Below are 27,349 nucleotides of genomic sequence, written 5' to 3' on the forward strand. Positions count from 1 at the left end.
AACCGTAACTGTACTTCTGATGTTTTAAACAAAGTAATTTATCTCGATAACGAAGAATTTCGACGGTTTTTCATGATGGCGCAATCTTAACACGCTATCAACAGGGTAAATCGATAACCAATAAAGAACCAATAAAGCATACCAAGAAAGAATAATGCTTTTACATGCATATAACATTGCAAAATAATATATGCTAAAAAGAAACTCGCTTTAATTATTCAATGCATAAGAGCAAGGTTTTTCCGATTTACATTCCATTGAGGGAGCCCACCAGCGGCCGAGCGGTAAAGTCGCTGAACACTGGTAGTTCGGTCAGAGGTTCGAATCCCGCGAACGGGCTGGCTGCATGGGTTTTTTCGTGGTTTTCCCCATGTGTAACGTGTATACGAGCTAGTTTCCCTTAGAAAGTCCTCCACAAAGGCATCCCTCCTCTTAGGCAGATAGCCCTCGAGGCTTTGCCATAATACACACACATTCCATTGAGGTGCGGGTTTACAAAAAGGACTTTCGAATAAGCCCTTTTGTGTTTTCAAACTTAATAATACTAGTTCGGATTTCTATATTTAGTTTTCATATTTAGAAGCGTTTTGATAAACATTACTGGTAACGTAATTCGTATGGACTCTCGACTATATCCGCTGTAGTTTTCGTAGCATTTAGAGGAATACTCACCAAGATTATATGCTATGATTTAGTAATATAAGATTCAGATATGTTACGATTTATTAATTGCCATACATATCAGTTTTGAAATCGTGTGCATTAAAATTATGCTTAGAGCAGCTGATGATTACTTGAACTTTACACGCAGAGTGCACATATAACTACCATAGAGCAACATGAATTCAACAACACTCATGTCTTCTTATCAAAGCTCTAGCCCTAGCGTGTATATGGGATTAAATGTGTAACAAAATGTTAACGCAATTTATAACTGGAACAGTAAGGTTTACAAACAACTCATATTAAACTTGGTTATCAAATCAAAATGATGTGTATAGATTTCTCGAATGTGCCAATTCTATTACATGATACATAAAATAATCCAAACCTTTACTTCTTATGTCTAACACTCAATAGGTCTTGTCAGCAGTGTAAGGACCTCAGAATTTGAGTTCAGTTCAGTGTAAAAGCAAAACAATCATATACTTCCCGGGCAAGAAAGCGTAAATTAGAAATGAAAATTAGTTGCGTATATACTTTGGATTTATATCTTTATACGAATAGAATTTAAAATTCGGTATAGCTATAAATTATAAAAGTAACAATACAATTTATCTTTCAGTTCTTGAATCTCATTGATCTTAGAAAAGATTCAAGATTCGAAAATTCGAATCTTCGAGCTATCCAACTTTAAAGACTTGCAAATCCGAACCTAAAAATTTGCTATAAATTTTCATTTAAAACATTGGAAAAAGTAGTTTTATTGATATCCCATAGAAACGCACATCAAATCAAGAGCGCGATTGTCCTAGTTTTCGTGCATCTGGATCATCAATATCACCTGATAGCGGCGTTATGTGATAGCGTAAGTTGTAGAATGCTCTTAATTTGATAGAAAGAATTAAAATATTTCATGTTTAATGTTTACCTGCTTTTGCTACTGAAATAATATTTTCCTTTCTGAGCTTCTAACAAAGTGTAGAAAGGCGAAGATTATTTCACATATTAGAGCTAAAGAACATTAACTCTTACTTCTCCTCTCTACACTTTGATTAAGAAAAATGCTTTTTGTTAAATTGTATTGACAAAATAAATATCACAGTACAAGATTTTAATTACGAATTCTCTTTATTAAATTTCCTTTCTATCTTTCAAATAAATTTAGGTGTATTTTTAATAAATGTAGTCTTAATATCGTTCTTCATTGAATGTACATTTAGAATCTGGCTTTAATTAAAAAAAAATTAATATAATATGAAAGTTTTGCTTTTCTTGTTATTTTTATTCTTCTTATTCTTCTATAAAAGATTGGAAAAACTATAGACTGAAATACTGGAGTGAATTATCAAGCGATTCTAATAATCGCTAATAATAAGGAATCAAGAAATAATATTAAGGAATAAAGATAATAATAAGGAATTAAGAGCGATTCTAATAATAAGTAATCAAAAAAATTTATAATTCATTCCATCTCTAATTTTTGTTTACCAGTATACGTTTAGAATTTAAAAATTTTCTTACCCCTGGTCAGCCCTTCACTTATAATTGAACTTCACAGATTATCAACAGTATGTTCAATGTGTCGGAAATTAACGAAAAGACATTTGCTATGTGTAAACATTTTCACTTTCTTTCAGGGAAATTATAACTTGTAGTGAATATCTGATACCCAAATGGATTATTTATTTGTCAATAATATCTATCGAAAGGATTAGCAGAAATAAATGTTGTTAAGCCGTTTAATGCAGGTTCAGCCTGTTTATTTAGCTCTTTGAGCTTTAGTATGAATGAACATAATGTTATCGTCAAAATTTCATTAACTGGATATTTGTTTAAGCAGCAAATACTTGTATAAAAATATAAAGTGATCAATCAAAAGTGAAAGAAATTTTCAAGTAACTGTCGAACATTTTAAAGTGGTTAAATGTGGAATAGCGAAAATGGGTATTTTTATATTTTATTCCCAAGGAAAGGCAATAATAACTTTAAATTTAATAAAAAAGTTTAAAAAAAAACTCAAGCTTTTTATCAAAGGAATTTTTTAAAACTTATTCATCTTTGTAACATGTTATTTAAGAAAATTTGTAAAATATTTGTACAAAAAATTTTAATCTAGTTTGTTTTAATTTAAAAAAACAATAAATTATCAACTTAATAATTAGCTTGGCTCTCTTATTCGGATAATATTATAAAGAAATTTTAACTAAATTTAGTTTAAGAATAAATCACCGAAATATATGCAAAACAAATAAAACTATCTTCTAATATTTCTAAGAAGATAATCGCTTTCTAAATACCTTACATGAATTATTATGATTTATATGCAGGCATTATATATATATATATATATATATATATATATATATGTATATAGTATATGCGTTGCCGTTATTTATCAAGAAATGTATTTAAAACACAAAATTGAAAACTTGAAACCTAATGACAAAGCTCATCCTAATTATTTTCTCTGAGTGAGACAAGATGACGGTTTTAAACCATTTAAAACAAGTTTTAATTTACTTAACCTAGGTAATTTCCAGAAATAAACGAATTATTTTTGATGTCTTTTGATCGCAAAATGTTTAATGTCTCTTACAGACAGGCGAAGTTTGGGTTGAAGATCCTAATGGCATTCGAATAGCTCAATGGAAACATCTCAGGTTTGAAACAAGTAAGAATTTTGTTATATTTCCAGTGTAATAGTATAAGTATTTCCTCATTATTGCTGGTACAAATTGCATGCTATAGGTTACAATTGATATAAAAGTCTTTAAAATCAGAAAATATTGGTAAATGTTCATGACAACATTGCGCTAAAAAGGCCAGAATAGATTCTCAAATCTACGTTATAGTTATAAATTATAGCTCTATTACTTGCGACAGTTTCCTAAATTAATAAACATATCAGATTTCTTACTATTATTAATAAATACCATCAGTTTTTTATCTGCTGCTTGATTTAATTTAACCATGTCGTAAAACTAGTTTAGAAAATTTGAAATGTTGTACAGAAAAACACTTGTAAAATAAATTATTGCTTTGTATTAATTTAAAGTTTTGTATTGATACTTAAAACATATGAACTTCCTGCATTCAGATTCAGATGTTATTTTACATCAGATATTACAAAATATGGACTATTAAAGACATTAATTTCAAACTTTTGAGGTATAAGTATTAAAATTATTAGAATAGTAGATATAAAATAGATATAATTATTTCTCTAATTCTTTTTAATCTACAAATACTAGGATGACAGTTATTCTAATGTTTGTCTTTTAATTTATTTTCGAAAGTAAAAGCCTTATGTGAACATGACTAAAAACTTGTTTTTTTTATTTCAAATGATTTATTAAAAAGACAGTTTAATTTTAGCTGAAAAATATTTTACAGTTGTTTGCATTTAAAAGACCAGCAGGAAATAGTTTAATGAGAACAAGAAAAGAAAACGTAAAGAAAGTAAAAAGGTGCATGATTTACTAAAGAATATATATATATGTTCTTTAGTAAATCATGCATGTTTATAATATATATATATATATTCTTTAGTAAATCATGCATGTTTATAATATATATATTATAAATATCTCAAATATTGTCGTCTGCTGCGAAAACAATATTTGAGATATTTTAAAAAATTTTTTCAGCAGATTTATGAATGAATCATTTAAGGAGGCAATGATTCGGGAAGAGATCGTACATAAAATAAGGTAAAATAAAGTGCATGTAAATATAAAATTGTAAGCCAGAAAATGTTTTTATTCGCGGAATCTGGACGTTATTCTTCGGTAATTTTGTATTCGGCAATAAAGTTGCATTAAATCAAGTTGAAAAATGATAAAGTGTATTATTTTGACTTTTAAATATATATTAAAGAAAAAATATTTAATTTTTGACTTGAATAGTTACAGATTTATAATTAAACGTAACTTCGATGAAAAATGGAGGGCTTTTTAGATTCGATGAAATTTCTAACTCTGCACCCGACTTTAGTAGAATATTTTCAGGCTGTTTTCAAGTTATTTTAAACCATAATTAATAATTCATGATCACAGCAGCATTTAATGTTAAACGATTAGTTGAAAATACTAACAAACTTTAAAAATGGCGAACTTTTCAAATTAAATATTATCCAATTTTCTTTAAAAATTTTATATTTAATGTTATAAGAAGTGTATTATATATTACTTTTACAGACATTATGCAGATGGAACTACCTCTCTCTGAAGAACCTACACTTGGAACTTGGTGTATAAAATCGCTCATAAATGATGTAACAACCTTGCAGGAATTTAAAATAGAAAAATATGGTATTATTGATACTAACATTTAGTTTCATTTATATTTTTATCACATGAATATTTAAAATTTGTATCACAGTTACGTAAAATAGAGGTAATATGAGTTGAAGTTAAAGTTAATAATAAGTTATAAATAATGTTTTCAAAATTAAAGTTAAAAAATAAAAAACCACTTTTCCCAGCAACTTATAAGAACACATATTTAACTAAAAGAATCGGTTTAAAATTAAAGAAAAATGCTAAAAACGTATGAATATTTTCTAGTTTTATTATTTCCTTTACACAAGTTTTTGTATTATATGATTTTTTTAACACTAGAAATTATATACTATTAATATCATTATGCAAAATCATTGGGTCGGCTGGTTAAGTACAAAATTTACATCCTATATTAAAATAGTAAGCTCTTGCCATTTGAGGCATATAAAATGCTTCGTTTATCTTTCAAATTTTCCATTGGCAAAGTACAAGATTATAAGGACAATATAAGGCTTTCAAATATTAATTTTTAAAATAAAACTGTGAAAAGACTAAGTATAGCCCAAAACCATACGCGTGTGTTCTTTTCCTATGTGAGAATAAAAGTGAAGATTAAAAGCTAATTTTTAGGCATTCAAGTCATACGTAGTAATGAATAAAGAAAAATTCTTTAATGTAATCGATTCGTGCGTTAATTTTTCTTCTCCATTTATGAGGAAGTTTTATTGATATATTCATCTTCACAGTTAATTTTTTTTAATCTGGAATATTTTCAGAAATTCTCTTTGCTGCTGTAAAGAAGCAAATATTTTTGCTATTAATATATAATATTTTATAAATAAGTTAATATTATTTTTTATTTATACATGTTTAACATAGATAATTAAATCAAATTTTTTCTAAATATATAATGTGAAACACATAGCTCTCATTTTACAGATAATTGTGATTTCAAAAGTTCTTTACAATAACTAGTTAGAAATGTAGCTTTTGATAACCGAACAGCTAGGACATCTGACCACAAGTATTTAATACAGGACTTAGAATGCTTAGCCTATTATACATAAGATACATACAAAACGCTGAGAATCAGAATGAATTAATTATGTATTGTTGCTTAATAGTATAGAAGATATTGACTTGTATTTTAATTAGTTGCTAATGTTTTGTTTGCGGATGTTGTATTACTGGATACACTAATGTTGGTAACCTTTCCAAGGCAAGCAATCTTGACGTAATTTGCTGCATTAAACAATTTTCATATCCGCACACTTTTCGTCACTCCAAGTGATTTTTCACATTTGACTCGTAAATTATTTTTAGAAGAAAGACTTATCTATTGTTGACAGAACTTTGTACACAAGTTGCTTCTAATTCAGATGTAACAAATAAATCGATCCCAAAGAAAATTTGGTCAAAACGAATGTAACATAAAATATTAAAGTTTCAATTAATATGACCCAATGTTACATATTTTACATTTATCACAGTCATTAGATTATCCAATAGCTCTTAATTGTATTACACTTTGCCAGTTTGTTAATAGTAGCTTGTGTTTAACCTTTTATTTAAAAGTCGATCGGAAAACAAACAGGTTTCGATCTTTATGCTAATTGATTTTGACATCCAATTTTTAGTTTTCCTAGATAGAGAATTTTTACTTCTAAGTAAATTGTATATACTTTTTCATGTATACCTTTCTTCATGGATCTTTAATGCTTGGAGTCTTCTAAAACTCTACTTATTAAATTTATTTAATAAAATTAGATTAATTAAAATATATATTTTTGATATCAGTTATCTATTAGTCACCGTATTTGTTTACCTCTCTTCATAGTTCAATCATTTTGAATCTCTACTTGTTAAGATTTAAAAACAGAATCCAATTTGTTAAACTACTTTATTTGATATCAGATACCTGATAACCAGTGGATCGAAAGTTTAAAATATAGTCTCTCAAATCGGCTACCTAAAAGTTAGTGGAACGAAATGAAACTTTTTGAAGTAAATTCTTTTACGTCAGTTGTCCCAGAATTAGTTTAGTTCCTTTATAACAAATAATAACTTCTTTTCCTTTCTTCGATGCTAAATTCTTTTTTATATTGCTTCATAAAATGAGGAGGCATGCCTCACCATGGTTCTTTGCACTCCAGTTTTGATAGAAATTAAAAAGGGGATGCTTGTTCCTTTAGTGCCACCAGCAATAATTATAAATGTAATGATTTACAAGTACATATTTTCGAGGCCAGTTTAATACGGATAAACACAGCAAAGACTCGAAAAGTACATCAAACGTTTAAATGGAGAAAAAATGTGCGTAGGATCCATATCAGTTTCATATAGCATTTCTCTTCTCTGCCACTCTAGTAGACTTCAGAATATTAAATTTATAGAAGCAAGTAGGAACACCCGGAGTAAGAATACGTCTTTATTTTATTTGCGCACTTTGTAGATGAATGCTGAAGGGTCAGCTTTCGTTCTAAAAAAAGCTTTTTAAACAGTTGGAAGAAACTGAAAAACTCTGAGTTTCCCGTGTTTTCTTACAGGTAAATCTGCAATGAAAATCTAACGCCCAAGAAAAAAAACTTTATTCTAACCATATGAGCTATTTACAAATATAATATAAATCAATTGATTTTTTTTTAAATAATTTTTGTTGCTCATTATGTTGAGAGCATTTTTAAATCAAACGTGTTCTGAGAATAGCCAGCTCATTGAGCATATGACGAAGAAATAAAATTAATGGAAACTGCATAATACGGTTTTTAACACCGCGAATGAAGCTTATAAACCGTATTACATCGCATATTTTTTCTCCTTAGCCTTGTACCCCAGGTTTTAAAAAATTAAGAAATATTCGCGTAATGTTTGCTTTCCGGAATACATTTACAAAACAAGTACACCTAAACTGTAAAATGAATTCACTCACGTAATGATTGTTTTCAACTCATTAACAAAGACAAATCACCTACAAAGGTCACACCAAACCTTTCCCTTCTGAACTGTTGAACTTTATGCCAGCCTTATACAAGAATCTACCCATTACAGCGAAGCACATTGCAACTGCAATTCAGCTGCATATTCACTTTCACTACTTATTTACGGACTATTTGAGCCTAAGGAGTAGCAGAGACGACGATAAGGAAGGGAAATATTCAAAATACAAGGAGAAGTAATGAAGATATCCTACGAGATATTATAATATTAAAATATCCTACTAGATATTATAATATTAATATTATTATTTATTCTTATTGGAATGTAAGTTTCTTTCTTCTTTTTCTATTCTTTCTTATTGGAATGTAATATTACGATAGTTACCTGCAGTTTTATCCAGAGTACTTTTGATTTGTTATGATCTTACTCTAATTGCGTCATCCTGAAATTAAAGTATTCGCACAATTAAATTAATCTACACACAGCTAATTCCGTTTTGTTACATTTAGTGCTTCTCAATGCTTCTCAGCTTTGAAAATCGTTAAGAATCATAATTTCATTTTATAAAGAAATTTAATTTATTATCTTTAGTTCGGCGAACCTTCCAGTCATTCACCAACTTGTGGTGAATGATTGTTTATCCCTTTCTATTGTTTATCCCTGCCTAATATAAAAAGAACGTATTAAAACTTATATATATATATATATGCAATATATTATATATATATGTAATATATGTAAAATATGTATGAACAAGAAAATAAAATAATTTTACCCTATACTGGAGACCAATGAAGTTTTACTAAATTTGAAGTAAAATACAGCTATCGGAATTTGAATAAAACATGATTATTACAATCGAAAACAAGATTTCTCATTTCCGATTGTTGACGTAAGTCATGTGAAAAAGAATTAGCTCAATGTCGCGAATCTTAATAAATTGAAATTTAGAAAGAATGGTTTTCAGCAGTTTTATCTTAAACACGATCGCTAATTTTATTAAAATTAACATGATAGTTTAGTGTTCTGTCCAGGCAATTAAATGCTGTGCTTATTATTTATATCAAATGGTGGACTGCAAAAACTCATTTAAAATGATAATTTGCCTTTCAAGAAAATGTAAAGCTCACTTGAAATCGACCATTGCGTGACCAAGAAATCAAACTAGATGTTAGAAATATTTGTTTAAAAGTCAAAAATGGAATAAAAATTTAAATAAATAACTGTAACTCTATGCTTTTTCTAAAAACACGTGTTTTATTAATTTTTAGTATAAGAATATTGTGCCAATATTTAATTTTTCTTTTTGCAGTTTTACCGAAATTTGAAGTGAAAGTAAATTCCCCTTCGTATATATTGGGCTACGCAGAAACATTATCTACGGAAATCTGTGCATGGTAAATGCCTAAAAAAATTTTAATTACATTTTTTTTTCTGAAATTATAATTTTTCTTTTAAATATTTGCTAACTTTAGCAGAAGTTACATCTTTACTTGTTGAAATATGCATATTACTTTTTTAATTAATGGTATTCTTCACAGTGCTGTAAACGTGACATGCTATTTTTAAAGACTGCACTCAAATTGTTAATATCACTATAGAAACTGATTATCTAAGGTAAAATGGAAAGAGCTTACCTCTAACAGATCAGATAAAAGTAATAATGATAAAGAGATAATAAATTAGAAGGCAGGAATTATTTCCGATGTAAAATTACAGACATTTAAATGGTAATTTACATAAGATATAATACTTTAGACTAATTTTCTATAGAAAATGTAAGGTTTCTAATAAGCAAAGAAAATACACCGAAATGCCACTGAATTAGGGATAGCAAGTCAATAACGAGTGGGCCCCGTCTGGCTTGGATAACGGTTCTTACAAAATGAGGCATACATTCAACAAGTTTGCGGAAGCGTTCCACAGGAATGGCTTGCCAAACATCGGCTAGAACTTTCCATAATTCAGGAAGGGTAGCTAGAATTGTGTGATGTGCTTTCATAGTTTTCTCCCAAACATCCCAAAGGTGATCAATAGAATTGAAGTCAGAACTTCTAGATGGCCAATTCCTAACAGAGAAGTCAGAGGAATGCTCGTTCAACCATGCAGTAGCCACCCGAGACCTGTGAGAGATGCCGTTATCTTGCTGGCATACTCCATTTCCGTGTGAATGACAGAACAACATAAATGGATGGAGGTGATTGCCAAGCAAATTTGCCTACCGAATCACATTAAGGGAGGTTGGTACAAGTACCAAAAATATCAAACAATGCTCAGAGAAAACACCTCAGATCATTATTGAGCGGTCATGGCCTTGTACAGTTCCAACCTGGCATGCAAGATGCATGGCTTGATGAGCCTAGCACCGTGTTCTCAGCTTTCTGTCGGAGTTAAGTAGTTGTAATCGAGAGTTATCACTCCATGGTACTCGTTTCCAGTCCTCTAGAGTCCATTCTCTGTGTTCTGTTGCCAAGGTGATATGGGTAGCCCGATGACGTGCATTCAGCAATGGTACTCCAGTGAGTCTATGACTTCTGAAGCCCATACGGTGGAACGAGCTTTGCATGGTCTCTTTACTGGCTATACGACTGGAGCCCTGATTCAGCTGAGTGGTAATTTGAGCTAATGTTTGGCTTCGCTTCACAATATGACTGATATGTCCCGTAATACGCTCATTCAAGACTAATTGTCTTTTGCAGTTTACCTGATCGCTAGTTTTTCCCCAGCATCCGTGTATTTTCGGTATACTCTTGACACTGTCGATCTTGAAAATCCTATCTCTCAGATGATTTCGGAAATTGAATAGTCCATCTGACAAGCGCCTTCTATTTTTCCTCAATCAAAGGCGCCTAAATCAGAAGTTTTAACCCATACCGCCAATTGAAACGGCTGATCAGTAACATAGTACTAACTATCTAGTAATGCCCTCACGTGAATATAAATGCGGAGAAGCTCTACACAATTTGCATACCCACGTCTATCCCTAATTCAGTGACTTTCAGTGTATATCCTTTATACTTATTTTTGATGTATACATTGTAGGAAAAAAAAATGGGACAGTTCTGTATCTCCTGTTCTAGCGGGCCGATTGTGGAAATTGCATTTTTTATGTCTCGAAAGCGTGAATTAGAATATATATATATTGGATTTATATATAACATGTTTTTAACATAGGTATTTCGACACAAAATCAGATGTTTTCCTGAAATATACCGATTTTTTCCTACATTTGGATTCTACAACTCAAATTATCCTAAGTGCCAAGTCTTGTAAAAATCGCACGAGTAGTTTTTAAAAGATTAGCTCTCAAAATTTTAGCTTTTCAGTGTTAACTGAATGTGATATATGTTTATTAATATCTCTGTTTTGTTAAACTTATTGGATTTCTACCTTCACAATTCTATTTCTACTTTCAATTCAATTTCTACCTTCACGTGGTACAGAAAAATTACTTTTCTCTCCAGCGCGCGAGACTGAGTAACCGAAATTCTAAAGGTATGCTCATTTAAAAATTATTTTGCGCTATTGTTGATGAATTGAATTTTATGGTTTAAGTGCGAAGACCATGATATTTAATAAATAAAGGTAACACACAAAACATTAAAAAAACTACCCTTTGGACGCAATTTAAAATCTGAAACTTTTCAGATTTTTTTAAAATAAATTATTATGTTTTTAATCCGAATTCGATATAGTGTACTTTATTATTAAAGTATTATTAACAATGATATGCACTTTTGTACGCTTATTGCATGATAACTTATGCAACAAAATTTGAAATGTAAATGCATACATCTGTGTTTTAATAATGTTAAATTATTTTGGACCACTTTACTAATTCTTTCATCTTATGATTCCCTAGACCTTTTAATGAATTTAATGTGCCTCTCTCTCCGAAAAAAAAAAACCCAAGAATGATAATAAATGTTTCAGTATACAAACACTTTATGAGTATGTTTTAAATCTGTTGAATTCAATGTGTGCAAAATTTGTTTTAAAGTATTAAACGCCGCTAAGCAAGAACAATTAATCAAAAGCTTGTTAATCTCAAAGTAACTATTAACACACAGTTTTATGGGATTTTATATTAACATAGATAATCAATAGGAATTATAAAATTTTTCCCTTTTACATGTTTTAATTTCGGAGCTGTAATATCCTTCTGAATGTTTGCTTCGTATGTGTAATGAATTTACATTGATGGTAATTACTAAGTTCTCTGTTAATCTCAAAGTAACAGACATAATTATATCATAGAATGAATGGGAAAGGAAAATGTTTAGCTAATCAAACATAATTATTTCATCAGATTCCATTTTCTTATAATCATAATGCTTCATCAGATTTTAATTTAATATGCTTTTAATGCTTCCGTAGATATCAGAAGATCAAATTCTATTATTCTGTATAGATATAATTCAAGACCGTGCGAGAATGAATGAGATGAAGCGCATGATCTATTCAAAACGGTATGAAAATAAATAAGATGAAGCGCATGACGTTTCCAAAACCGTATGAAAATGAATAAGATGAAGTGCATGACGGTCTCAAAACCGTATGAGAAAGATAGATTAAGCTATGAAATATGGTGAAATTTGAAAATTCGCGTTTTTGTCTTTCATGTATGGAGGTTTTGCGATATAAGACAGTTTTTCATTCATTTTCGAATCTCAAGAAAAGCTTATCAAAGTAAACATTCAGCTTTGATAAACAATAAACACGGATATTCAGTTTCAGATTTTGTTTTTCACAAATGTGCGTAAAGAAAGAAAACAGTCGTTTGTATCTTCCTACCTATTCGTATCTTTACATTGAAAAGCTGAGTTTATTCTGAAAACTGTAACATTTATACGACCAGTAATTTGCATAGATTCAGCTTTTCGGAAAAGTTTAAATTATACAATCCAAAAAACAAGGTTACATTTTCACTTTCAAAGATCTTTTAATAAACAAGCCACTTAAAAATAGCTTTTCTTTTAAAAACTTCTGCTGAAAACAAAAGTTAGAAAATTCTAAAAGACCCATTGAATCAATAGTATCACTTCATCTAATATAATTACGATCTACCCCTTCATTTGAATTTACAATATTAGAGAGAACATTGAACCATTTTAAATTAAATAACCTGCTTTATATATAGCAGTATTTTGTACTTCGCACATTGATATTATTGTTTTTAAATTGTGTTATCCAGCCATTCACAACAAGAAAAGAAGAAAAAAAAAAAGAAAAAGAAAATATAATTATCATTGTAAACAAATACAAGTTTTTTCATTAAAATATTCATTGATAAACACTAATCGGAAGTTATTCGTCTTAAGAATATGCTCTTTTGTAATTAATAAATAGGAATGTGCAAGTGGTATGGGTTTTACTTTAATTGCTCTTTTGTATAGATGCGTATGCTCTTTTGTATATATGTGTATGCTCTTTTGTATATGGAATATGCTCTTTTGTAATTAATAAATAGGGAACAACATTACTTTTCAGGTACACTTATGGTAAAAAAGTCGACGGCATTTGGAGGGCTAAGTTTACAGCCAAGAAGAATAAAAACTCTTTTCGATCTGTAGAACGCATGGGCGAAGTAAGAAATTTTTTATTCATGCCTATTGATTAAACGAACTTTAAATGTGTTTTGCAATTATTTATATAGCAAGATTTTATTGCAATTATTTCTTAATAATATTCATAATATTAGATGAGAAGATATTTACATTTTTACTATAAGAATGTACATTACTGTAAGACATGAATTTCGAAGAAAAATTAACTGGAGACCGTATAACATTTACAAAAGAAATTATTAATACATGAGATATGGGATATTAACTTCTAAGATCCAAGAAACGTTTTATACTTTACGCTATAATTTTTGATGCCATTAATACAAGAATGAATTATCTCGAAATCGTTAGGATTTTTTAAGGATTTAATTTGAAAACAAAAGAAGAATTTTAAAACGTTCTCCACTTAGATTTTAAATTTGTTTAAGGCATTTTTGAAATAAGCATTATGAATTATTTATGAATGGATTGAATTTTGTGAAAACATTAAGATCCTTCATCAACTTGTAGGATTATTACTATTTTAATTAACCAGTTATTACGATTTAGACCTTTACATTAACTTCTCTTTTTTCGTTTCCTCATCAAATCATTTAGATAGTATTTAAGCTGACGTTTTTGGATTATAAGTCAGAGCGAGTTTCTGTTTCTCGAAGCCCATTACTAGGTTTCATCAGCTCTGATAGATTATAGTTATTAGACTTTTGTTATTGCTGCGTGCACTTAATTTCTACGCCAGCGAGAAGTTATGAACCAAATTAGAGTTAAAATCAATTCTATTGTTTTTGATTATATGTCTTAGTTTTAAATTTGTATTTGACTGCTACATTAAGTTACATCACAAGTGGTGGTTAATATTATCAAGCACAAGAAGTGTGTTTATGTTAAAGTTCTGTTTTAATGAAAGGGTTGTTTGATACCTTTTCAAGACTCTGTTGTTATTTGAGCAACAGTGATAATTCCCTCCAACTCTGCAAGGAGTATGACACTAGTTTATGCTACCAAAGAAGTTCAAACACTATAAACTCATTTTCATTTAAAAAAATAAATGTTTGCCTTTATAAAATCATAAAAAATGTGCGTTAGAAATTGGTGCCTGAGCAGAGCAAAATTTTAAAATAAGTAAATCGAAGCAAAAATTTGCATCGTCAGAGCAAACATTTAGTTAGAAATGTCTTCGGTGCATTTTTTTTTTTTTTTAGAATTTACTAGTTTGGCAAGGCAAAGCAAGTGTACTTATTAAAAATGACCTGGTATTTTGAAATCCTAAGTATCACCTGAATTTAAAGATAGAGTATGGAATTATACTGGAAAAGAGTCAAGGTAGTATTGTTGAAATCGTACTCCAGCTACGACACATTTGCAGGTCTCTTCGCTTTCTGAAGATGTTCCCTTGATTCAAGAAGATTGAGAAACAGAAGTTATTTGTCTTTCGCATTGTGTGGTGTCTTAAGAAATGCATTAGTAGTTAACAGTTGCAGACCATCAGGTAAAATTTTAAAATTTGGACACTGCATTTTGCCTTCTGCAAAGTCCGTAGAACTTCGCTTACGAAAGGAATTTCCGATGGGAATTCTCAAGGAATTTTGTTGTGCAAGAAGGGATGAGTCCAAGACGCTACGTCTTTGTTAGCAGCGCGCTTGTTAACACGTACACTTTACTCACCAGTAAATCGCTGAATTCCTGTTCGTAATATCTCTATGGCCCGGCTGAAAGCTCAAAAATAGTTCGAATTAGATGATCAGCTATCTATGGCATAAATCACCTGGTAGATATATTTACTTCTGCTTATATAGCCTCCTGTTATAATATTGTGGATGTAATCGCTTTACTCGTATTTAATTCTATAGCTTTACTCCAGTTGATAAAATAAAATGTAACTTCTAGGTTCTCAAACATTACCCAGAATATGTATTCGCTAAACTCCACATATACATCCTTTATCAGAAACGTTCCAGGACAAAGGTCGTAAAAAATACAAAATTTCATTTACCAAATAATCATCCTAGCTGTTATCAAAGTAGTCCTCTTGGCTATCTATACACAACTGCCGACATTTCTGGAGGTCTTGGAAAAAAGCGGGAATATCTTGAATTGCTATGCTTGAAAGCTCATTTGTCACAGCCCATTGGATTGGCTGCAATAACTTTGATGAAGCTTTCCTTTCAGTCACCTTATCTCTCACGGAACCCCCCCCCCAAAAATCACATTAATTTTTGGCATAAATGTGGGATTACGTCTGGCTCTATCCAAATAGTTTAGCAGAAATTCGTCTTTCTGTCCATCTGTTAGTGAGTGAGGAAGGATTCTTGCATTAAATTTCCGTTTCCCTAAATCCTCGCGTTAAAATCTTATGATACGCATCACGATTCAAATTCAGGTCTGATATCATAGTTTCACGACATAGTTTAATAGTTTAATAGGCATAGTTACAAGACGATCTTCTTGCAATAACTGCCTTACACGTTCCACGTTTGCATCGGTATTTGCTGTAGACGGATGACTAGCTCTGGGATCGTCTTTCACTGAATCTCTGTCTTCACGAAACCTTTCGTGCCATTCGAAAACACGACTTCTTAAAAGTGTCTCCCCTGCATATGCTTACTTAAGCATTTTCCACGTTTCACTAAGGGTTTTTCGAGATTAACGCAGAACTTGATGTCCATTCTTTGCTTACAATCAGCATCCTTTGTGTCACCTTAACGAATGCGACACCAATAGGAACAGTGTGCTGCTAAGCACAGCCCTATCACCTAGTAAGTTTTCATAGAAACATGGCGAAAGTAATGTTAAGAATACATACCAGGGAACATAAAAAAAGCAATATTTGTTATTTTTACAAAAATTAAAAGAAATTTTCCTGGAACTTTTCTGACCAAGGATGTACATGTAATAGATTTGGAGGTGGCTGTGATAGACTGGCGATGGATAATTGCGCTGTAATAAATTTAGAGAGGCTTTACAGTCCGGATAGATTAATGATAGATACAGACAGCCGCAATATGCACCTCACAGTTTTGTAAGCTTAAAAACAATGAACTTTTCAGAGAAGCGAGCGGCAAATGCAAGTTGGTAGGTGTGAAGCAAACGAGAATAGTGACGCATTCAGAAGAAAGCATGGGAGATAAGAGTCAAAATGTTTTGGTTGTCAAGAAAGTGACTGACTATAATATATCTGAGTACTTACGTATTATCCCGTCGAGCGGCCAATTCGGCCAACGGTCGATGAGATAATACGTAAGTACATTTCTGGTCATTAAAATTGCAACATCATAAAGAAAAGAAAATACAAAAAATATATTTATTGCACATAAACAGTATGGCATGAAGATAAAATGATTAAATTTGTAAGCAGTTTGGGGATTTACAGGGCTGCGAAATTAGTAGAAACAGCTGCCACCTTGGAATCTAAAACGGCCCTCATCTGGCTAAGCATGGAGTCGAACTGGGCTTGGATGACAGAAACGGGCAACTCATTTCATGCTGCTTCAAATATATGCCACACTCCAGCAACCAACTGGAGAGGGGTGTCCCAACATTCCTCTTCAGCTAATAAGGTTAATGGCCAAACCATGACCTTCTCTCGAACCCTTCTCTCCAACCCAACGTCTCCAACCCATGACCGGATGTTTTCAATGAGTGACGGATCTGGAGACCGTACAGTCCATGGCAGCTATTAAACACCCTGCGTATCGAGGAAGGTCACGACGTGCAGCATGTTGTCTTGCATTATCTTGTTGGAAGATAGCTTTAGGCAAGCTTCGAAGATAGGGTACGACCACTGATGTAAAATGTCAAAAATGTACCCATCTGCGTTCAAATTACCGTCCATCCGAACTAGAGATGTGCATGTCGTGCACCCAATGACTGCGCAAACCATTACACCAATTGCAGGCCCGCTATACCGATGTCGAATGCAAGCAAGCGACGTGCGGTTTCCTTCCAGCCTCCAGACACGTATATGGCCATCAGAATACTGCACGAAGAACCGGTACTCGTCTGAAAAGGCGTTGTGCCACTCCTGTACCCAGTCTCTATATGTTGCATTGTCAAGGGAATCCGAAGTAATGGTCGCCGTGCTGATAGTCCACGCTGCTGCAAACGTTGATGCACCGTACAAGCGGATACGCGTGCGGTAAACATGCCCATTTCCTGACTAATGGTCCGTGATTTCGTTGTACGGTTTTGCAGGGCTGACCTCACAATATGTCTGTTCTCTCGGGTGATAGTCATGGGAGGAGGTTGAGATCTTGCATGCCGTTCAGTATGACCTCAGGAACCCATTGATTCCATATTCTCATGACAGTGGTCGGATGTTAACCAGTGCGATGAGCGATACATAAACATTGGCTTATTTTTGGACTAGTTATCACTATTTTTGTGATTTTTCCTTAATTTTTTAAACCAGTGTATTTGCAGCAAATTTTGTCTTCAGAAGTATTGTGGTCTGTCCTTTGAAGTTAATCATAATCAACTATTCTAGAAATTTCTAGTTCTAGAAGTTCTACTCTTTTTTTTCTGCTATACTGTATATACTTCCTTTTCTTAATGCAAACTATTATTAATATTTTGTAATTTTATCTTATCTTATTTTCAAACTAATTGTCAAAGTTTAAAAATTAAAGAGACTTTAAATTTAACTTTTAATTCTAAACTATACTCTTTTTTGTTGGTATAGGATGCATACAGTGTATATAGAATGCACACAATGCATACAATGTAGCCCGAATATTGTTTCAAGATTATGTAATCAGGCATTTGAAATTCACGCAAGAAGGTTAGCTGAAAAATCTTATTTCTGAGATTTCAAAGAATATGGAGGTCCAAAGAAGAAGTTGACGAAATACTTTTACAGATGTTTCTTGAAGTAATCAATCTGGAGGGGAGAAGGAAAAAAAATATTAATCAGACAAATATCACATTGTAAGCAAAAAGAGATAAAATTTTGCCTTAAAAAAAGACAAATAAAAATGTAGCTTGCAATAATGCAAAATACATTTAAGCAGATGAAAATTTTGCGACTATTTATTCATTGTGAGAAAAAGCTCTAAAAGGCTGTTGACACTGGGATTTATCCGGAGTCGTTCCTTCATGTATAGAGATGATAGCAATGTTCCTTCATGTATAGCGGTGATATACATGAAGTTTATATATAACTTCATGTATATCACCGCTATACATGAGGATAACTTTTTTAACGGAAGAAAAACTGTTTTTTTTTCGCCACCGTCGAGTAGTGACGACTGTGTCTGATGCCTTCATTTAGCTCCGATAAACCCTACTAATACTCATACTGATTATGAAGTTGTTTACGTGGCCTGAAAAGGAGCCTTAAGAATCTAGATAAGAAAATTATGCCACTGAGGGAAATGACATTGATAAGGTAGCAGGTGAACCTTATCCCCCCCCCAATGTTCAGCAAGCTGTCAAGAAAGTGAGGTAAAAGTGAGTGAAAGTGAGGAGATCGCTGCCTTTTTACTGCATGTGTGACAATCTAAAGCAATGACAAAAGACAAAGTCACGCAGAGCAAGAATACAAGTAAACGTTGGCAGTCAAAGCTAGGTTACGAAGTTGGGATCTCTAAGCCTGTGAGTAACAAATGGTAGATATACCCTGGTATGAACAGCTCTTTAAAGCCTGGCGAAGAGAGGTACACTTAGAAACGGGCGAGACATCAGATTTTCACCATTGCTAATATAGTCCCACATTTACTTTATTTAACTCCACAGACAGAGCAGCTGGTCCACTTGGAGATGGAGCTTATCAGCCTGTTAAAGCCCTGCCAGTGATTATAATTTTGTTCGCTGATATACCATTATCTTGAAAAAATATGCATATTACGCATTTTTCAAGTTTAGGGCATTATGTATAGTCCCATTGCACTAACTGGGCTGTTCCTTCCCAAATTTGAGGAAGAACACCTGAGGACGGTCCGAAGGCCTCCCACCGCTTTTCCCTTACCGGCAGCCTCTTAAAAGGACTTTCGGCTTGCTGAGTATTTTGAGCTTCCCCTTGCCGCAGGTACACTATACTCTGTCAGGTATCCACTCCTTCTCCGAAATTTCATTCCGGCTCATTGGTATGGCAGTCAGTGTCACTAACCAGAGTCTGAAACTGTAAAAATTGCATTATAGAATCAACATAAATGGAATTTAACCCTGGACTTTATTACTGCACAAATTATAGCTGTAGGAGCCCTTTCGTTGACTCAGAAGGCAACGATAGTTAACGTTCAGTAAGAGATAATGTTGTATTCTCTACATATCCAAAGGAATTTATCGCCTTTCATTGTAAAAAGTTAGGCCATACTAGGAAACACTGTAAAAATAAGATTCTACATTTTGAATGTGGAAAACCTGGGTATATGAAACATTACTCTAAATCAAAATTGTCCGCTAAGCAAGAAGAGACACAAGCTTCATATTTCTTCTAATGCAGGTGATATAACATCTAGATATTTTATTATTCACTCTAGAGATGCTTTTCATATGTTCGCGGACAGATTTTTTTTCGTTCACCTTTTAAGTCAGGGAGGGTGCAATGTGCGTCCAGTTACTCTGTTTTAGATGTGAAAGATGAGGGCCAACTTTCTGGCCAAAAATCAAATTATCAACAAGTAACTTTATAAATTATGCTTTTCGTGCCATTTTTGAATAATGAATTCAGTGTATGTAGAAATATATTTTCAATGAGATGCTATATGCGTGTGCAGACGCTTAATAATCATTTGTACATTTAATTAACAGTCATACTGGAGATTGGGGAAATCCAATACAGATGCTACGTACATGCTGAAAAATGCAGTTAGTTTTCTGCAATTATGAAAACATAATCTCAGTTACCTGCATCATTTCTTCATCTAATCCTCTTATTTTGATATTTTCCAGAATTATAATGAATTCTTTCGAAGAAATCACATTAATGTGATATACGGAATAAATAGACTACTCTCTTGGAAAGATAAAACACGTCGAAAACTCGAACCATATCTGACAACTGACGAAGAAATGTATCTTTCGAAATAATAAATTAGATTTATCCACAAGTAAATACAGAATAAGTCTTGTTTGTGCTGTGCTTGTATTGTAGAAATATTAAAGATGATTTTGACATCCTTAAAAATTTGAAAAATATTAAAAAAATTTTATGAAATAATTCTTCTTACGCAATTTCCATTCATTTGACAGGTTTCTGGTTGTCAAGCAGTTGTCATCAATACTACAGACTTCTCTTTTGTTGATAACCGAATTAAAACTCTTGAGATATTTGCAGAAGTCATCGAGAATGGAACAGGTATACTTACCGCTTTAAACTTGCACATACACGTTCTTAAAGCTGTTCTTTTTATTGTTATATAAGTCAGAACCTAAGTTTCAGAATCTATGGTCTACGGACCGCAAGTGGACCTCGAAGCTTGTCCATGTGATCTTCCCAGGTTTTCAAAAAAGGGGACTGAAAAGGTTTTATTTAACTGCATATATCACGCTATAGCGGAAATTCTCAGACTTTGGAAATTAAACATGGCAGTCGTGTATCACCTTTTTCTCGATTGTAATACGACACTGCATTTTTGCAGCCATTCACAATTTATAAGAAATTATGTATCGTGCTATTGATTCACCACTGCTCTAGCAGTCCAACAGTTGTGTAATTTTTCGAAATTCTTATGTAAAAGATATTAGTAGTTGTCTCTGTTAAATAGTGTCCATTGTGCATAATGGGCATATTGGCTGAGAACCGAACTTTAGAAACAAATGAATGTGATAATACCCTTCATTTAGGCAGGGATAATAGTGCGAAACCGTGTGTGATTATTATATGAATATCAGTGATGTTAGTGCCATTGAAGAAACAACTAGTGGCATTCGTAGCTGTTCAAAGAAAAAAACGCCGTACTTACATATTATTGCGTCTTCCGTGAAACTGTCGCCAAGCAGCGAGAATTAGCGCCAATTATAGAAAAGCATGACGTCACAATCCATTTTCAACATTCGCGTTTAATGTAACTACGGACAAACACTGGCGAAGCAACGACAAGAGAATATCAATTCGGAAAACATTGCCTTTCTAGAGCGTTCGCAAAATTGTGATAGATTGGTACAGCTACCTTTTTAATTTTTTATTACTTCTTCAGCCGTTAGGCACTTCACAGAAAGGGAGGGATGCCTTGTGGAGGACTTTAAGGGAAACTGGCTCGTTTTTACGTTACACATGAGGAAAACCACGAAAACGCCCATGCAGCCAATTCGTTCGGCTGGCCTAGAAACCCCAATTGAAGTACCAGTGTTCAGCGGCTTTTACCGCTCGGTTATTGGGGAGTCCTACGGAAACTTTGGTCAAAGTAAAATTTCAGATAAATTGGAGGGCCTAACAAGTAGAAATCGATATTTACGTAGAGCAAAACCGAAGTGGGTCGAATATTTTAGCAACAATACCTATTTGGTGGATTGTGCAGAAAGACTGGCGAATGTAGCCAACGTTCATGGTTGACGGAATAACATGTAAGAACCAAAAACACTTTCATAGATACAACAAGAGTTGTTTGGAATTTGAATTTACTTAGTGTGGTTACGAGAGTGAACCAAAGCCTCTGTGTACTGTATGTTACGGAGTGCTTGCAAACGCGCATAAAACTTGCGAAACTGAAACGGAACATAGAGATGAAATGCACACGTAAATATGTCCTCTATCGAGAAGAGTGGGTACTGTGTTCTGTAGGTGAAGCCTTTCTACTTCTAATTACAAAGGGTATAGTTAAAAGTATGTTTTGGGGGAAATTACCTAAAAACATTGTCGCTCTATTTGTTTGAATTTATGGCTTTATAGAAACATGTATATATATCTACCTAGGGTATCGTTTACTGTTTTAAGAGTTAAAAACACAACGCAAGCTATGTTATACAGGTAATAAGCAATTTTTATATTTATTATTATTAACATAATGGATGTTTACTGATGAACTATTTAGTTGTTTGAAGGACCGAGAAATTATTTAAATTAATTGATCTTTTATTTTCGAGGAAATGATAGATTGATATATGCGAATATTTCTTCTCTGATGTTTGTGAGGTTGAATTCTTGGAAATTATTATTATCTCTTGAGAATGTTACGAAATTGATTGAGTATTTAGTATGTGTGAAGTAACTGTGTTTTGTTTTTAGAGAGGTAGTATTCTTATTACCTAAGTACTAGCGATGATTTGTTCCTTTTTATTTACAGGATATTGATTTAATAAGTGTGAATTTCAATTTTGCTTATATTAATTGATTTTAAGGATATGAGTTTATTGATTTAACTTGTTTTTAGATCAATCGCATGGTTCCTCTATACAATATAAGAGTTTTCAGTTTTTTTAAAGTTTGATAGAATCATTTCTTTATTTTATCAAGCACCAGTAAGTAAGAAGTTTAAGTTAAATAAATAAGTTGGTATATAAAGTAAGTAAAATATTATTACATTAAAATGTTCTCTTACCTAACACTACCGGCCCTTTCACGAACGTTTTTTGGCTGCCTTATTCTAATGTATAAACTTTAAAATTAAATCTGAGTTGAATCCTCCCGCATTATCACATTTAGATAAATTAGACTGACTTCAGCTTATTTCGTTTCAGGCATATTAGTTAATAAGACAACTGAAATTCCTATTGTTCGGAGACCACTTCAGCTACAGTTTTTAAACGCCGTAAACGGAAAGGATTACATCAAACCTGGAATTCCGTATTCCGGTAGAGTAAGTTGCTTTTCATTCCCTTCGCTCTCTGATACGCTTCTTACAAGAAAGTGTTACACAGAAAACGTCACTGTATTCTGTATTCATACTGCATTTGTGTAACATAACTCGGGAAAGAATTAATTTTTCTTAAAATTTTTCAGTCCTTAGTTATTAAATTATGAGAGTTATTTTTTGCTAATGCTATTATTATGCACTTCCAACTGATAAAAGTATAATATTCTAATTTATAAGCTATTTTAATTTAACTAACCAGTTATTATGATTTAAGTATTTACATAATATAACTTTTGCTTTCTGTATTCCTCACCAGAATGGAAATTAGCTAACTTTGTTCTCGTCAGCTTTGCTTAAAAGTAATATTCTGGCTTTAGTTTTATCTCGCTGGCCAATGCAAATACGCGCAGGTGAAATTCTGAGCCAACTTACTTCTATAGTTGTAGTTTTTACTTCTTATTCTGTGTAAACTTAGACTACGTTATCAATGTTTGTATTTAATTGTCTATTATTTTAATTTAAATTTCCACTGGTTTACCTAATCTATGTTAATTTAAATACCCACAAGTAGTGGAAGATTCTGCTGTGACAGAAGATGTGCCTGCTATGTTACATTTAAGATTAAATGAAAAGATTATTTTAACATTTTTCAGTATTTTGTGAGTTACTTAAGATGTAGCGATAACTCACTATTTGTCTAATTAGGTCTGCAGGGATTTAGCTTCCAGCTACAATAGTGTGTGTGTGTGATTATGGCAAAGCCTCGAGGGCTATCTGCCTAAAGGGAGGGATGCCTTTCGTGGAGGACTTTCTAAGGGAAACTGGCTCGTATACACGTTACAGATGGGGAAAACGCCCATGCAGCCAGCCCGTTCGCGGGATTCGAACCTCGGACCGAACTACCAGTGTTCAGCGACTTTTACCGCTCGGCCGCTGGTGGGCCTCCAGCTACAATAGAAACGTTACAAATGTTATGAGAATTTATTTTGCTGCTTAAGATAACAACAAGCGTTTTAACACTGAAATCATATTTAAAAACTTTGACACTAATATTCCAAAGAATCGAGGAAACTGTGGTCTAAATGGGATTCTTACTTCGTTAAATATTCTTAGAATGATCTGGCACACGCATAAGACAAAATAAGGTTGTCATTTCTTCCTGCGACTGTTTTTTCATTCTCCTCTTTTAATAGGCGAAGATAATTCGATAAAGGTGAAAATGCTTTTTTAAATGGGGGGAGGGAGAAGTTAGTTTTTTTTAATGTTCTCGCTGAGTTCGCACTTTACCATTCCTGTCTCGGATTCCCTTTTGCAGCACCGCGTTTCCTGTCTTTTGAATTGTATTATTTATAAAATATCGTTCTCTTCGCTCTTAATGCCACATAAATTCAACCATAAAACCACAAATATTTTAAAAGTATTCTCATTAGAGTATTAAAGGCTGCCATACATTGTATAAAAATTTTTTTCAGTCTTGTATCAGCTCTTTCCCGTTTCATATCCATGTTCTTCCTCTAATTCTTTCCTCTTTTTCATATCAATGTTCAGTTTCCTTAGTAAGCTGGCTTGCGCAACTGGCGCGTCCTTTAATTATTAAGTTTTTGTGTTTTTAATTTTATTTATTAAACATCGCTTTCTTTGAACCTACGCCACAGAACATTCAAGAGCAAAATTACAAAATATTTGAAACCAGCATATCTTTAGTATTCCCGATAAAGTGTTGACATGCATTTTTTTTCGCAATATGATTTCTGTAAAAAAAATCATGTCGATGGCATTTGGTGGCAACAACCTTTTATTTGTGTTGGCAGACATTTATTTTTATATTCACTATATTATTTCTTTAAAAATAAGACACGGGGATAAAATTTGGTGGCAATCAGGGCTGTGGAGTCGGCGTAATGGAGTCGGGTATATTTTTTGGTAAAAGGAGTCGGAGTTGGAGTTGCTAAAAACATGTTGTTTTCGACTCCAGTTTTTGTTGAACAGTTTGAATTTGAAATGAAATTAAAGTGAACTGAAAAATATTAATGACAAAACCTGAGTTAATATTTTCATTTATGAACTTGTACATTAATAAATAGTTATTTTCTATTTTATTGGCATATTAGTAAATAAATATAAGGGAGCAGGATGGACGTGATATTTGCCATTATTGATTAAATTGATTCATTTAGTTACTAATCCCATTGGTGAATTTAGGTAAGCAGCAAGAACTCCCAAAATTGATGCCATTCTTAGGAAGCGAGCAGGAAAAGGAGCAACGCAATGGAGAAGTACATATTTGATGATACAGTGGTTGCTATAATTAAGAACGTTTTCAGAAGATGTAAATAACCCTAATATTTCACTAACAGAAAGACTGTAGAATGATCTTGCAGAACTGGAAACCCTTCTTTCAACACCGTATATAGCCACAAAAAAGCTACAATCTGAAGAATTAACAAGAGGCAAGACTGGAAGAATGCGATCTTTGTTCTTTCTGAAATGGAGGGTTTTTTGCAGAAGGAATCCTTTCTTCAAAGAAGAAATGAGAAACTAGTTTGCTAGACAATAAGATCGTGTTGGGTTCAATATATGTAGATCCAAAACGCCGAATTTTGTTGGATGACAAGCAAATTAAAAAGGCAAAGAAAAAAGCCAGCTGTGAACTTTCACTAAGAATGAAATTATTCTCAGAACAACTGGAGTATTCAAATCAAGACAGTTAAACTGCAGATATTGCAATTGAATCTCTATCATCCTCTTCCACTGATGAATTAGATTTTGAGAAATATTTGGATAATATTGAAACGGCTACGGCAAAGCGAATGAAAATAAATAACCAAGAGACTTCTGATATAAAAAAGAAAAAATACAAACAAAATTGATACACAGCCTTTGAAGATAGATATGATTACTCTTGCAAAACACCTCTTTTGGAACTTATAAAAATATATCCTAAAGAGTTAAACGAAGTAGCCCTAACAGTAACAGCTCTTCTTACTCAAGTCAGTGTAGAAAGACTTAGTTCTGAAGTTTATCAAATCGGATCTATGGTCCTCTAACAAAGAAGATTTTGTCGAAGTTTTACTGTTTCTTAAAAATTACTAATGCCAGTTTTTCCATTTCATAATAAATGCTAATTAATATAAAAAAATTGCTATGCATCAATTTTTTTCTGTAGCATTTATTATGTCTTTTATATTAAAAAATAAGCTGTAACTATGTGTGTATGTTTACATATGTATGAAGGAGTTGAAGTCAGAGTCGGAGTCATTAAAATTCCAGAAGTCGGAGTCGGTCTGACTACTGACTCCCCAGCTCTGCTGGCAACATCCTTTTATTTGAAACTTGGTATACGCATAAAAGCGATACTGACGAAAAAGTTAAGTTCGAGAATATTAACACCTCTGGTGTTAAAAAGGGTCTTCCCTATTTTGAATTTTCCCTATTTTTAAGACTTTAGTGCCGAAACAAGAGCATAATTGCAATTAAAATGTTCATTTACCCCTTCAAATAGGGCATCCAGTAACTGAATGAAAACTGAATTGTATGGTACTATAAATTTCGCAAGTGGTAAAATTAAAATAAATTATATTTAACTTCACATTCTGCTTTTCCTCATATAAAACTTTGTACTTAGCCAAGCGGCATACATGCGTCCAAGAATGCCTTTCTTAACACGTTTGAAAATAAGCGCTCGGATCTTGAAGTGAATATAAAAATTAAGGCAGTGAACTGGGGAGGCGTATGTAAACTATCAAATGTCAGGTGTATTTTAGAATTACATTAAAGAAAATACATCCATCTTGTGAAATTTTTGGGGACTTTGGGGGTTTAGAAGCCCAACCTTGGCGTCAATAATTTTATTAAGTATGGTAGAGCCAGTTCTATTAGTAACAGTGACAACAAACGAATCTTTTTGTTTCTCTACATATACCACAAAACACCCACTGTTCCGGTAATACTCGACCACGATTATTTTTATGCTTAGTAAACAAACTTTCATCAATTTCCACAATGCAATCTGGTTCATCTATCTTCTTGTTTCGTTTATTCTCCATATCCAACACATATAATTCACGCATGTAATTGCTCCAATCTATAACAGTTTCATCCGATAAATCAAGTTGCTTTTCACAAAATTTAATCGACGTCAGCTCCTCGCACCAGCAGTATATGAATCTCA

At 32.4% G+C, this 27,349-nt stretch overlaps 1 protein-coding gene across 1 annotated transcript in view; it reads left to right on the forward strand.

Annotated features, from left to right (window-relative positions):
* Positions 1 to 27,349, forward strand: part of LOC118200891 (murinoglobulin-2-like) — a 215,983-nt gene that overhangs the window by 18,743 nt on the left and 169,891 nt on the right. Inside the window, exons 5-10 of the mRNA XM_085825147.1 lie at positions 3,262 to 3,334; positions 4,860 to 4,973; positions 9,193 to 9,277; positions 13,371 to 13,467; positions 20,636 to 20,741; positions 23,063 to 23,181. Coding sequence (XP_085681273.1) covers positions 3,262 to 3,334; positions 4,860 to 4,973; positions 9,193 to 9,277; positions 13,371 to 13,467; positions 20,636 to 20,741; positions 23,063 to 23,181 — 594 coding nt within the window. The remainder of the gene's footprint in view (positions 1 to 3,261; positions 3,335 to 4,859; positions 4,974 to 9,192; positions 9,278 to 13,370; positions 13,468 to 20,635; positions 20,742 to 23,062; positions 23,182 to 27,349) is intronic.

This window comes from Stegodyphus dumicola, chromosome 10 (assembly GCF_044657685.1).
Source record: "Stegodyphus dumicola isolate Sdum_Otavi_A_Nest chromosome 10, ASM4465768v1".
NCBI classification, from domain to species: domain Eukaryota; kingdom Metazoa; phylum Arthropoda; class Arachnida; order Araneae; family Eresidae; genus Stegodyphus; species Stegodyphus dumicola.